The 12,369-nt window shown below is 51.1% G+C and overlaps 1 protein-coding gene across 2 annotated transcripts in view; it reads left to right on the plus strand.

Moving 5' to 3' along the window:
* Positions 1–12,369, plus strand: part of NPTN (neuroplastin) — a 40,329-nt gene that overhangs the window by 26,628 nt on the left and 1,332 nt on the right. For both annotated transcript variants that reach the window (XM_083870784.1, XM_083870783.1), the window contains 4 exons: positions 2,975–3,108; positions 3,867–4,140; positions 11,876–11,897; positions 12,212–12,285. In XM_083870784.1, coding sequence (XP_083726910.1) covers positions 2,975–3,108; positions 3,867–4,140; positions 11,876–11,897; positions 12,212–12,272 — 491 coding nt within the window. In that variant the 3' untranslated portion in view covers positions 12,273–12,285. The remainder of the gene's footprint in view (positions 1–2,974; positions 3,109–3,866; positions 4,141–11,875; positions 11,898–12,211; positions 12,286–12,369) is intronic.

A 12,369-nucleotide genomic window follows, 5' to 3' on the forward strand; every position in this document is an offset into this window, starting at 1 on the left:
CAGGGAACCCATCCCAGGGCTGGCTCCCTTCAGGCAGCTGTGGCTGAAGTTCTGGGAGTCTCTTTGCTCCTGCTCAGCTCCCCGAGCTCTGGGGGGACTGTGTGGGGGCTGAGCAAATGCTGGGTTCCCTTGGAGCAGGGGTCTGGTGTCCCTTTTCCTTGGCACTGCAGCAGCCTGGGGTGCCTTCTCTCCCAGAAGGGGATTTTGGATTGCTGCAGCGCTGGTGTCAGGAGCTCTGGAGGATGGAAAGAAACCCAAAGAATGAAATGCAGCTCTGGAGAACTCTGCAATGCTCCTGCTCTTACTGGGACCTTGGGAGGAGGGGAAGAGGAAACAGGTGCTGGAAAGACCTTTTTAATTCCCCTTCCTGAAAAGCTTTTCTGCCCTTGCCTCATCAAGGGATTCTTCCAGCTCCCTTTGCACCTTCCTGTTCCGTCCTCCCCAGTTATTCCTGGGGAAGAGCCTGCTCCTTGATTCCTGGCTGTCCCAGGAAACCTCTGCTCCTTTCTACCAGAAATGGATTAACTTGGACACTGTTTGAGCCCAGCTGCATCTTGGAGTGATCCACAAAAATCCTCTCACATTCCCCCTTCTCCCAGTGCCCTCAGAATCTTCAGGCTCCCGAGGGAGGCAGGGATTGGAATCATAACCAGATAAAAAAACCTTCCAGAGCCCCTGTTCAGGTCACCCCTCAGACATACCAGATTTTAGGGCAGGAGTATTTTTAGGTGCTTTGCTCTTGCTTTAATTTTGTCTCTTAATGGGAAACTTGAAGGTAACTGGGGCATGGTTTGGAAGTGTCACACATTTAAATTTCCCTCTCCTTTTCAGTAGTGACAGTGAAGAGCTTGGAAGGGCTGAATGCCTCCTGTGCGTGAGGAAATGAATTTTCCTGGCTGTGTGACCCCCCAAACCCTTCAGAATGCTGCTGCACAGCGAGTTCTGTGCCTGTTGGGAGCACTGGAGCCCCGTGGTTACCCTGCCACAAACCCTCTTTCTCCTGTTTTAGTTTAAAACTATCGAAATGATGCTGCTCAGAATTCCTCTCATGTCAAGTGTGCCTTAATGTCTATTTATTTTGCCTTTTCTTTGGTAGCAGTTAATTTAAATTAGTCCTGCTTCCTTTTGCTTCTCATGAGATGTTTCCAGCCCCATCTTCAGGATTTTTCCTGCTTCACCTGCAGGAATTCAAACCTCCCTTTGCCAGGGGCATTCTCCTGTTGTGAGCAGAGAGGGGACTCTGAGAACTGAAAACCAAACCCCTCTCAACTAAACCTGCCTCACCCTGGGCTTGGGCTGGCGCTGGAGCAATCCTGAAAAGCTTCCCAGGAAAAGCCTGCTAAAGCTGGGACTGCAGGGATGTGGGGCCAGCAGGACACGGTTTTCCTGCACTGTTTGGAGGGAAGCAGCTGGGTTTGTGTCTGGGTGGCAGCAGCGAGTCCTGGAACAGCAGCACTGCCCAGGGGAGCTCCATGAATAGCCCTGTCCCAGCAGGACCAGGGAGGAGCAGAGGTATTCTGGGCACTGCTGCTCTGCTGGGATCACCCCTGGCATCACCGCTGGGAGCTGGCCTCTCCTTCCAGCAATGTCACTGTGTCACCCTGGAGCAGGAGTGCAGGTGTCCCAGAAAGTGTTCCCTCCTTTTCCCTTTTCCCTTTCCTTCAGCCTGACACAGACTGGAAACTCCATTTGCTCCAGGTGTTCTGCCCCTTGCAGGCACAGGGAGTTTGGGATCACCTGGCAGTTGGGGACTCTTCTTCCCAGCTTCCTTCAGCTCCTTTTGGTACTAGACCACAAGATGGTTTGGATCTGGTGCCTTCATTCAGGTCAGGTTTTTTGTCTCTCAGTATTTTTATCTCTGATGTGGAAAGCTGCATTTTGGATGTCAGATTTCTAAAATCAACCCCTTGGGTTTGTTCTTGGCCTGTTAATGGCTATGCTTGGCTTCATCTTGGAATTAATGAGTTGGCATCTGGCTGAGCTTCATCCTTTGGTCAGGATTCCTGTAAAGCCCAGGGCTGTGTGGAAATGCTGTTGGAATTTCCATGGGCACTTTGAGAACACCTCTGGCCTCTCCTGGTGTGCCTTTGCAGGTGAACTCACACTGGTAGGGGCTGAAGCCCAGGTTTTCCTACAGCCATGGATTTCCTGTGGTTCAGAATCTCACTTTGATAATGTTGTCACTGTCCAGAAAGAATCTGAGGCATGGGATGATGCTTCTGCATCAAAACTCCCTTGACACATGACAATAGGAAGCACATCATCTTGCCAGACATTTTCCCAAAGATTTGTGCTGTAATTTTGGGAAGAGCAGGCTCAGCTGCTGTCTGGTGGCATGAGAGGTTTTGTTCCCTTTGAGAAGAGCTGTGAAATTCCCTTCATTATCTCAGCTTGCAGCTGGAATCACTCCCCGTGTGCAGGGAAGTCTCCTGTAGGAAATTCCCGTTTCCTGGAGCAGCAGGGCTGCCCTTTGATGGATTAACAGCTCAGAGCTGCCATCACACAGCCAGCCACGTGTGCTGTAATTAGCAGCTGCAGCTTTAAAGGTGGGTCCTGCAACCCGGGGCCATCTGCTGGGCCAGGGGTCAGCCCAGGCACTGCCCTGAGCCAGCCTGAGCTCAGGGAGGGTTTAGGGCTGCACAGGGAGGGTTTAGGGCTGCTCCAGGGATGGACACACAAACAGGAGCACGGGGTTTAGGGCTGCTCCAGGGATGGACACACAAACAGGAGCACGGGGTTTAGGGCTGCTCCAGGGATGGACACACAAACAGGAGCACGGGGTTTAGGGCTGCTCCAGGGATGGACACACAAACAGGAGCACGGGGTTTAGGGCTGCTCCAGGGATGGACACACAAACAGGAGCACGGGGTTTAGGGCTGCTCCAGGGACACACAAGCAGAGGAGCACAGAGGTTTGTATGCAGAGGAGTGAAAGAAGCCTATTTGCACTCACCAGCTGCTCTGTTGTCTCGTAGCCACTCCTGACATCACTGGGCACAAGAGGAGTGAGAACAAAAACGAGGGGCAGGAGGCCCTGATGTACTGCAAGTCTGTGGGCTTCCCCCACCCCGAGTGGGTCTGGCGCAAGAAGGTCAATGGGGTGTTTGAGGTAAGGATGGAGGTCAGGGTGTCTCTGCCTGCCCAGACCCCCAGAGAGGGAGGACAGCAGCTCCCTGGGGTTAGGGATGGGCTGATGAAGGTGCTTTGTAACTTCTCAAAGTGCAGTCCCTTACAGTGTCAGTGAAGGTGGATATTTTCAGCAGGATGGGTGGGTGAATATCAAATTGATATTTATATTATTGGTATGTGAAAAAAGTTGCTCACTGCATTGCTGGGCAAACTTACCCTGAAAGGTATTTTCTAGAATTTGCTACAAACTGCAAGATCTGAGTTATGAAACATGATTTAAAACCACATTGGGTTATAAATTCCTCCAAGTTTTACTGGTTGAGCTCACAAGACTTAATATGAGGAGGTGGCAGTGATCCCTGTTAGAACTTGGGTGATCTGTTTGTTCCTTGTAGCCAGTGATGTAGTGAGCAGGAAAATGTGACCAGCAGTGGGAATAGCAGAGAGGAGCTGGGAATTTCTAGCCCCCCTGTTCCTGCATGACCTGCCAGGAAGGGGGAATTGGATGGATGGAGCCAAAATGTGAAGCACATAACAGGACAGGGGGATGAGTGTTCCCTTCTGAAGGTTTTAAGGAGTGTGGCTGAATGCTGGCAGTGATCAGGCCCCTGAGTGCAGGGTTCCCTTCTTGGTGGTGGTTTGGAGACAAATACCAGCCCTGGGCTCCTCTCTCAAATCTCCCCAAAGGCCCTAGAACTTAACGCTGTTGCTCTTTCCCACCTCGTGTCCCTTTGCCAGGACATCAACAACTCCTCGGGCAGGTTCTTCATTTCCAACAAAGAGAACTACACCGAGCTGAGCATCACAAACCTGCAGATCAACGAGGACCCCGGCGAGTACCAGTGCAACGCCACCAACCCGGTGGGCTCGGTGTCGGTGACCACCATCCTGCGCGTGCGCAGCCACCTGGCCCCGCTGTGGCCCTTCCTGGGCATCCTGGCCGAGATCGTCATCTTGGTGGTCATCATCGTCATCTACGAGAAGCGGAAGCGGCCGGACGAAGTTCCCGACGGTAAGTGCGCCCAGCGCCGCCTGTGACGGAGCTCGGCCCGGCCCTGGAGCTGCCCTGCTGGAGGAGCACAGCAAGGACCAGCAGCGGCCCCATCTGTCCCTCTCCACGCTCCTCCTGCCTTTCTCCTCTCTGTGCATTGGAGCCCAGAGGGTGCAGTGCCCAGGGCTGGTCTCAGACCGTGGGTGGGAGGGGGTTTATGGGTGTTGTTAAAGCTTTACCGCATGAGGGGTGGAGCGCTCCCATCTCCTTCCTGAGCAACGCTGTCCGTGCGCCCCAGGGAGTGTGGGGCAGCACAGGGGCACAGCTGGCAGCACCCTCAGCCCTGGGGGCATCCCCTCCTCCCCAATGGGCAGGGAACATTGCACTCCAACTAAGGAATCATTGCACTTCAAGGGATTGGGGCTGCAAAGGTGCTTCAACACAGATGTGTCCAGGGTTCAGAGATGGGGGGAGGGCTCTTACTCTGCTGTGTAGCTGTAGTTAAGGAATGCTCTGGAACCTGTATCTAATTGTAGCCACTGATTAGATTTTATAAAAATAGGGCTTATTATCAGGTTTGATGGTAGCAATAATTAATTAATTAATCAATCTATGTTTGGTACATACAACTAGTAGTAACTTTTATCTATGAGCTTCTCCTGCACACCTTCCCCTGTGCACATCTGGGGAAGGGGGCAGTGTGAGGCTGACTATCTGCAAGATCCGTGGTGCAAAGCAGCCTTTAGTGTGCTGCTAGCACCTTACTCCAGTGTGTAGCAAGGAAACCTCTGCAAGGACTCCTTGGGAGAGGAGGAATGTCATGGTGCTGTAGGAACACAATGGATCCAAGCATGGGCAGTGTGCTGGAGTGATCCTCAGCACCATCCTGGGCTGGCCAAGCCTTTCCCAGTGAGAGCTGCTTCCCAGGGCAGCTGGGGGTGGCTGTGGGGCTGCAAGGGGGCCTGGACCCTCACAGGGCAGGACGACAGAGGTGTGAGACAGTGATGTGTGTGTGGGGTGGGCACAGCCACCGTCATGGGATCCACAGTGAGGAGAGGAGCTCCTGGAACATGACAAATGGAATAATGGGAAAAGGGCCAAGTTGGATTAGAACTGGCTGAAGTAGTGCATCCCTAGAGGAAACCAGCTTTGGTTGTAAGCCTTGAGTAGCACTTACTAACTGCTTACAGAGCATGTGTGGGGCTGCTCTCGGGGTGGAGCCCCCCGGTTGAACTGTAGTGCATGTTGTGTGCATCACTAACAGCTTCCAGCGCCCTCAGCGTGGCCTCAGAGACCTCCACCAGCCTGGAACACTTGGAACAGAAAATTGCCATTTTCCCTTGCACATACTCACCTCCACATCAGGGATTACAGTTCCCCACGTTCAGAATTTTCATTGGATGAAGTTTCACAAGGACCAAGACAAGGTCCTGGGAATTTGATACACAAATATTCCCTGCAAGCAGCTCCAAATGGACTAAATCCATCAGGAATTGGCTTTGGCGTGACCAGATCACAGCACAGCCTCTGTGGTGGTGCAGGGAGCTCACACTGGAGGTGAAGAGTTCACTGCCCAAGGCAGGAGTTTTCCTGGCTGGTACCTGAGGGATCCAGGGTCATCATCCCCCTGGAGCTGCCCGGGATGATGAGCCAAGGAGCTGAGGTTACTGCAGTGCTCACTGGGGCTGCTGTTTTGAAGGCAGAGCCCTGGAGAGTGACACAAGGCACCTCCATGGAGGTCAGATGTCCTCTCTGTCCCCTTTCCTGGAGGAAGAATCCTTGCTGAGTATGACAGTCTGTAGCTGTGGATAAGGTTTGCCTGGCTGAGGGACACAATCAGCATCACTCTGCCTTGAGTCCCACATCTCTTGGGTAGTTGTGCATTTTCCGTACTGGCATCGAAGCTTTCTGTGCTGCCGTGGTGGGGAACGCCCTGGGATCAGGGCACGTGCAAATGCACACGTGGGACATCACCAGGAGCCTCCTGATTCCCACCTGTGCATGTCTGACTTGGGTTACCCTGAATGTGATTCTTTTCAAGACATGGTTACGAAATGCCAAAGTTAATGCTGGAATGCAGCGGTGTGCTCGGCGTTTGGAATTTCAGCTTCCTCTTCCAAAATCCCACCTCCAGCCTCCAGTGCTGCAGTGAGCCAGAGAAGGAAGGGCAGGGAGCTGTGGCTGAGGCCAAACACCACAGCACTCATTAGCCACAGCATCTGGCAGCAGCCAGGATTCCTCTGCTGGCTTTTCCACTCCTGTGTCAGTGGTACGTGCTCAGCTTTAGGGGCTGTGCTCATGGCAGACTCCACATGAGGTGGTGCTACAACACCCACCGAGCTGTAGCTGCTCTTCCTGCTGGGATGGGTATGTTCTCCTTGGCACCTCTCCAAATTTAGACACTGAGACTGCTTCATCATGGCCACCCTGTCTTCCTGGGGCGGAATAACTCTGGAATGGCCTTCCCACTGCCCAGTTTCTGTGATGAGTCAGCCCAGATCCCACAGCAGGTGTGAGAGTGGATGATCCCTGTGGATCAGTGCCCAGGGATCCTTACCCCTTGGCTGGGCACATCCTCCTGCTGGGGGATGGCTCTGGCTGCAGATCCCTGTAGAGATCCCGAGGGTTGGAGCTGTGGTGTCTCCCCTCTGCAGGTGCTACAGTCCCTCAGGAGTCCCCTGATGTCCTGGCCGCCATCAGGCCTGCTGAGAGGAGTGCACAGATAACTGGAAATGTGGCTTATTCCGACCACTTCAGAGGATGGTTTTTAAAATTTGGAGAAAACCAGTGCTGCTAAAAGTCGCCACTTCCTGTGTTCAGGAAAATCTAAGTGTTTTGGAGCAGAAGGAGCTGTTAATGAGCTCACCTTGGCTCCTGGCTGGGACAATGTAGGATGAGCTGCTGGTTTTGGATCCTGCTGGGAGCTGTAGGTGCCCATGGTGAGCTCTCACCTCGTGCTTTGCCCAGGTGATGCTTTAAGGCTGGCTCAGTTAAACCTACACAAATGACAGTCTTGGGGTCAGCTCCTCAGGTGAGACCAGTCTGGTGCTGAGCACAAGTGCCCAGTTAGTCATGGGTGACGTGACTGGTGGGACAAGCATTCTCTGGATGAGAAGATCCTCAGGTGTCTGGAACTTTTTCCCCAGCACTTGGGAAATCTGCCTGGCCAGCCCAAAGAAACAATTGAATGAATTCCCTTTCCCTCTGATCTCCTTGTTCTGCAGGCTTAAATGCCCTGGCTCAGCGTTGCCCATGGCTCCATCCCTGGGAGGCTGGGAAGGGTGATGGATTCCTGGGTACACTTGGAGCAGTTCCATGTCCCCAAAACACTTTCTAGTAAAGATGTTCCCTCTGCTGGAGGCGCTGCCATGCTGGAAGAGCAGGGACCCTCCTTTAACTTTGGCATTTCCTGACTGCAGGGCTGGGTTTTGCATGGACCTCGCTTTTTGTGTCCGGTGAGCTGCTTGGTGTGCCTCAGGCCAGGGCTGCTCAGGAGCTCCTTTGCTCATGTTTCCTCCTTCTCAGAACTCTGATTTGGGAGTTGATTCTTTTTCCTGCTGCTGGAGAGCAGGAAAAGGAACATTGCACCCATGAAATCCCTGTTTCCACCACAACAGTGGGGTGCTCGGCACAGGGTTTGCTGCGGAGCCTGTGGATGAGGGCTTCTCCCAGCACATCCAAATCTGTGCTGGAAGGAGGACGTGGGGGCAGCTGGCGCTTGAATTCCTGCATCCTTTCAGAACATGAGTTCTGACTGGCCTTACGCCTGGTAAGGCAGCATCCAGCTCGTTCCCCATTCTTCCCAGGGAAGTGGCTGGGGGCCGGCAGACCCAGAGGGGGCCGGCAGACCCAGAGGGGGCCGGTAGATCCAGAGGAGGCTGGCAGACCCAGAAGGGGCTGGCCCCACATGCAGCTTCCGTGGCTTTGGGGTGAGAGCTGCATGAGTGTGGCATGCCCTGGCACGTGGCTGCATGCCCGGCGGGAGGTGGTGCCAGCAGGGAATGCTGCGGTGCTCCCCTGGAGGAGGGAGAAGGGAATGGCTTTGTTCCTCTGGTACAGCTCCAGCTTGGTTTCCATAGACAGAGTGATCAGCCAGCACCACCTGAGTGTAGGTTCCTAAAGTGAGTGAGGGGACTTCCTGCTGGTATTGGATCCAATAGTGTAAAATCAGCACCACCCCTGGGTTTAAGGGTGTCTACTGGGGTAAGTAGAAAGTAAAAACCCCTTGGCTCCATTCCCCATAGGAATGGGAGTGGTTTTTACTTGTAAATCCATAGTCATGATCTCAAGTCCAAAGCTGTGAGGTGACTGAGTTATAACATGTCCCTTTTCATTCTTCCCCTCTCATTCCTCAGCCTAATCCAAAGACCTCCCATAAATGTGTTTCTTCTCCTGGCTCTGCAGAAGCTCCATCCAAATCCCCACATTCTTTCTAACCCTCTTTTGCTTTTTTCTTGACTTTCCCTGTTCCTGCTATTACTGTAAGTAATTGAAAGAAACCAACTGTTTTTACTGCAACCATTTACCTTTTCTAACCAGTGATTTTGGTGTTTTTTTTTTTCCCTTTTATGCACATCTTTCTCTCCCACACTTTAAATTCATCAGGGTGAGCAGATTGTGAGGCAGGTACATAGTGAGGCCGTAACCATCAGCTGTTCCTGGCAGCATCATTGTATCCCAGTGGGAAGGGACCATAACACAGGACCCTGAGCTGTCCCAGGCTCTGGCTGCTCCTTCAGAGCGTTAAGCTGGATCCCTGGAAGTGTCCCAGGCCAGGTTGGACATCGGGGCTTAGAGCAGCCTGGCATAGTGGGAAATGTCCCTGCCCATGGCAGGGGGTGACACTGAATGGGCTTTGAGGTCTCTTCCAACCCAAACCAGTTTGGGATGGATTCTTTGCAGGTTTTAAAGCATGAGCTGAGATGTAGAATCCCTTCAGAAGCAAAAATGGGAATCTTAGTGCTGGAAGAACCCGCTAGTGTTTCATTTTTAACTTCCACCAGTCATAAGATGCTACTGAGGATTAATTTGATACTAAAAATAAACCCTGTAGCTTTCCAAAGGCGGTGAAAGAAACTGAGTGACATGTAAAATGCCTTGTAAATTAAGGCTGAAAGTGGGGGGAGAGCACACAAAACACATTCCCATACAAGTGGAGGAGCTAAGGGAGATCTACTTGTCATCATCTTCCAATTTTAATTCCCAGATATTTTTGCCTGCAGAGATTGATTACATGTGTTAAAGACAAGCAGCAGTTCCCCCATTTTGGTTCAGAACTGTGTGGTTTTGGGAGCCCGTGCAGCAGGTCATTCCATCCCTGCAGGAATGGCCTGGCTCTGGGGGTTATTGCTGTGTCCTGTAACCAGGGGGGTTTTGGAGGCCGCAGATGCCCAGAGCCAGCAGAGATCCTGCAGGATGAGGGGCGTGGTCGCTCCTGGCAGCGTTGGGGGAGCGCTGGGAGACGTCCCCGTGTCCTGGGTGTTACTGACTGTTCTAGAGCAGGGCTGTGGCATTAAAGCTTTGGCTTATATTGATCTTGTCGGTTACTATGACTTCTTTTTTTTTTTTCCCCCCTTCAATTGCATCATACCCTTAAAAAATGGTGGTAAGTGAGAGCTCTGCATGCTTTGGAGTTTGTTTAACCTCCGCTTCAGTCTATACAACGCACAAGTCATAACGTTAACACTCTTGAAAATTTCCTCATTCACGTTCACGACTAATTTGGATTTCAGTTTGCTGTTTTGAACCTTTTCTTTAGTCTGATTTTGTACTGGTTTTTCTGTTGTTCTGTTGCCCCTGGTTTCGCTGAGGGTTCGGTCTGTGTCTGTACTGTACTGGGGATGCTTTTCCAGCACTTAATGGCTGACCGGGAATTTCCCTTGGTCTTTTTATCTCTGGTTTAGCTTAGAGATGAGACAGGGAGGAGTGGTGGGGATCCACCAGCTGGTTAAAGTATTCCACTAGGCTTTTTTGTGGGATCTTCATGAGGAATCACCGACGGCAGCCTTTATAAATGTGAAACTTCTTTTTTGTTTTGTTGGTTTTTTTTTTTTACAACACAAACGTGCTGATCTGAAATGGGCATTTAAATCTTTGAGCAGAGAAGGGGAAATGGTTATTTTGTAGTGAGTGTCCATGGTGCAGTTTGATATTGCTGAAGTCCAGCCAAACAAACTCCCAAAGCTGTCGATGGTGCTTGTTGGAGCCGAGCTGGGTCTCAGAGGCAGCACTGCGGGCCAGGGCTCGCTGTCCCTGCCAGGCTCGTCCCGCCCGGAGCGCGGAGCTCGGCTGCTCTCGGATCCTTGATTCCTAAAGATGTTTGTGGAAGGAAGCCATAGATTCCTCTGCTGTGCTTCGTGTTTGAGTACCTGATGTGTCTCTGTATATCTCACTGTATATACAACAGCACATTGATGTCTGGCTGTCCTTCCTAGTCCCAGTTCTCTGTACCTGTCCGATAGTTACTGTTGCTGGTACTGGAATTCTGTGGACACCAGTGTGTCGCTAGTCTGTTACTTTGGCTGTAAAGCTCTTGGTTTGTGGTTAGTTCTTTATTTTTGAAGTATTTTTTGTTCTGGTCACTGTCTGTGCTAGCGGTGGCTTTGCCTCTCCGTTGCCTCGAAGGCCCAGGTGGAGTAATGTCCCCTCTCCCTGACATTACTCCTGGCGTGTGCTCATGCGGATGCCTACACTGTAAGACTGTAATTTCCATAACTGCTTCATGTGCACTAAGCACCCTTGTGGAATCCTGCTGAGAGTTTCTTAAAGACTTCCCTCAAAAATCCCTCCAGCACGAGGTGGGAATGGCAACTGTCAAGTGCCAAAACCAGCAGGGCCCAAACTATTCCCCTCAAAATCCATCAGTGGGAGCATTAGGTCCCTGGATTGACTCTTGTACTGTTGTGTAAATGCATTTCTGTCTTCTGTACTACAGCGCTGGGAGAAAACAGTTTTTGAGAATTCCAAAAAAAAGCCCAATTGGTCATGAGAGTTAATATGAAACATTCCTCATTGGCAGATTTCCCCCTACCCACCAGTTTGTAATGAGTTTTGCCAGGGGCCATGGGCAGGACGATGCTGTCAGTCCTCTGCAGCTTGAGTGCGTCTGGAGGTGTCCCAGCACCCCAGCTCCTCCTGGTGACATCGGATGCTGCTGCCCAAGGACCATGGTTGGGGCCAGAATTGAATGTTCCCCTTCACCCTCCTCCTAACCTGGTCCCTTCTAATTAAACACTGAGAAAAATGGGGAATGTAGAGGTTGTTTCATCCGTGGGGGAAAATGAGTATGGGGTGTGTACCCTCTGGGGTATATACCAGGAGTTACCCATCAGCAGTGGAAAAAAATGGCTTAAAAATTAAAATACATATTCAAAAAAAAGTCAATGCAAGCAAACATCCAGCAGGATTTTACAACTGAACCGTTGGTATGTCTCCTCATCTATCTTTTATGAGATTGAACCACTGGAACTTGGGGACAAGATGAGTCTTGACCATGTTGCACCAATCTGTCCGCTATAGTTGCAGTCCTTCATGACCAGCATTCCAAGTGTTAACTAAACCCATTGAAGCAACATACGTGCCATTAAACCCAAATCCAGAGCAGTAACTCCATGATCCTTGCACTCCCGACTGGAATGGCCTTTGATGCTGTAGATAGATCAGTTTGCTGCTCATCTTGTGGCCCCCTGCAAACACTGACTGTCTTTTTTTTTCCTTCTCTTGTCTCTCTCTGGGTGCATTGGGATGTTTGCTGCAGATGATGAACCAGCTGGGCCAATGTAAGTGTGTTTTCAGGAAAAAAATACTCTTTGGGTTAATCTGGGGGTTGTGGGAGGTGATAAATCATAGGATTGATATTGCATGTGACATTACAGATGGTGTTGGACCTTCTGGTGCATTTCTGAAGGACTGGAGGAAAGAAAAGCAAGCTAGAAAAACAAATACTGTGCTAAAATACGAAGTCTAAAACTGTTGTCTTCAGCCAGTTAAAGGGAGGAAGACTGAAACAGTTTAATGAAGTACAAATAATGTCCATTTTTCCTGTACTCGTGACTGATTTTTGGTGCATTTCCTCTCTCGTCCCTTTCTGCAGGAAAACCAATTCTACAAACAATCACAAAGACAAAAACTTACGTCAGAGAAACACAAATTAAAAATGCTCATCATGTAAGTATTGCCTGCACCCGGCCGGGAGCGGGCAGGCCCAGCCCTCCTGCCTGGAGTGCTGGGGGCGCAGCAGCAAACGTGTTC

This window comes from Zosterops lateralis, assembly GCF_965231275.1.
Source record: "Zosterops lateralis genome assembly, chromosome: 13".
Lineage (NCBI taxonomy): Eukaryota > Metazoa > Chordata > Aves > Passeriformes > Zosteropidae > Zosterops > Zosterops lateralis.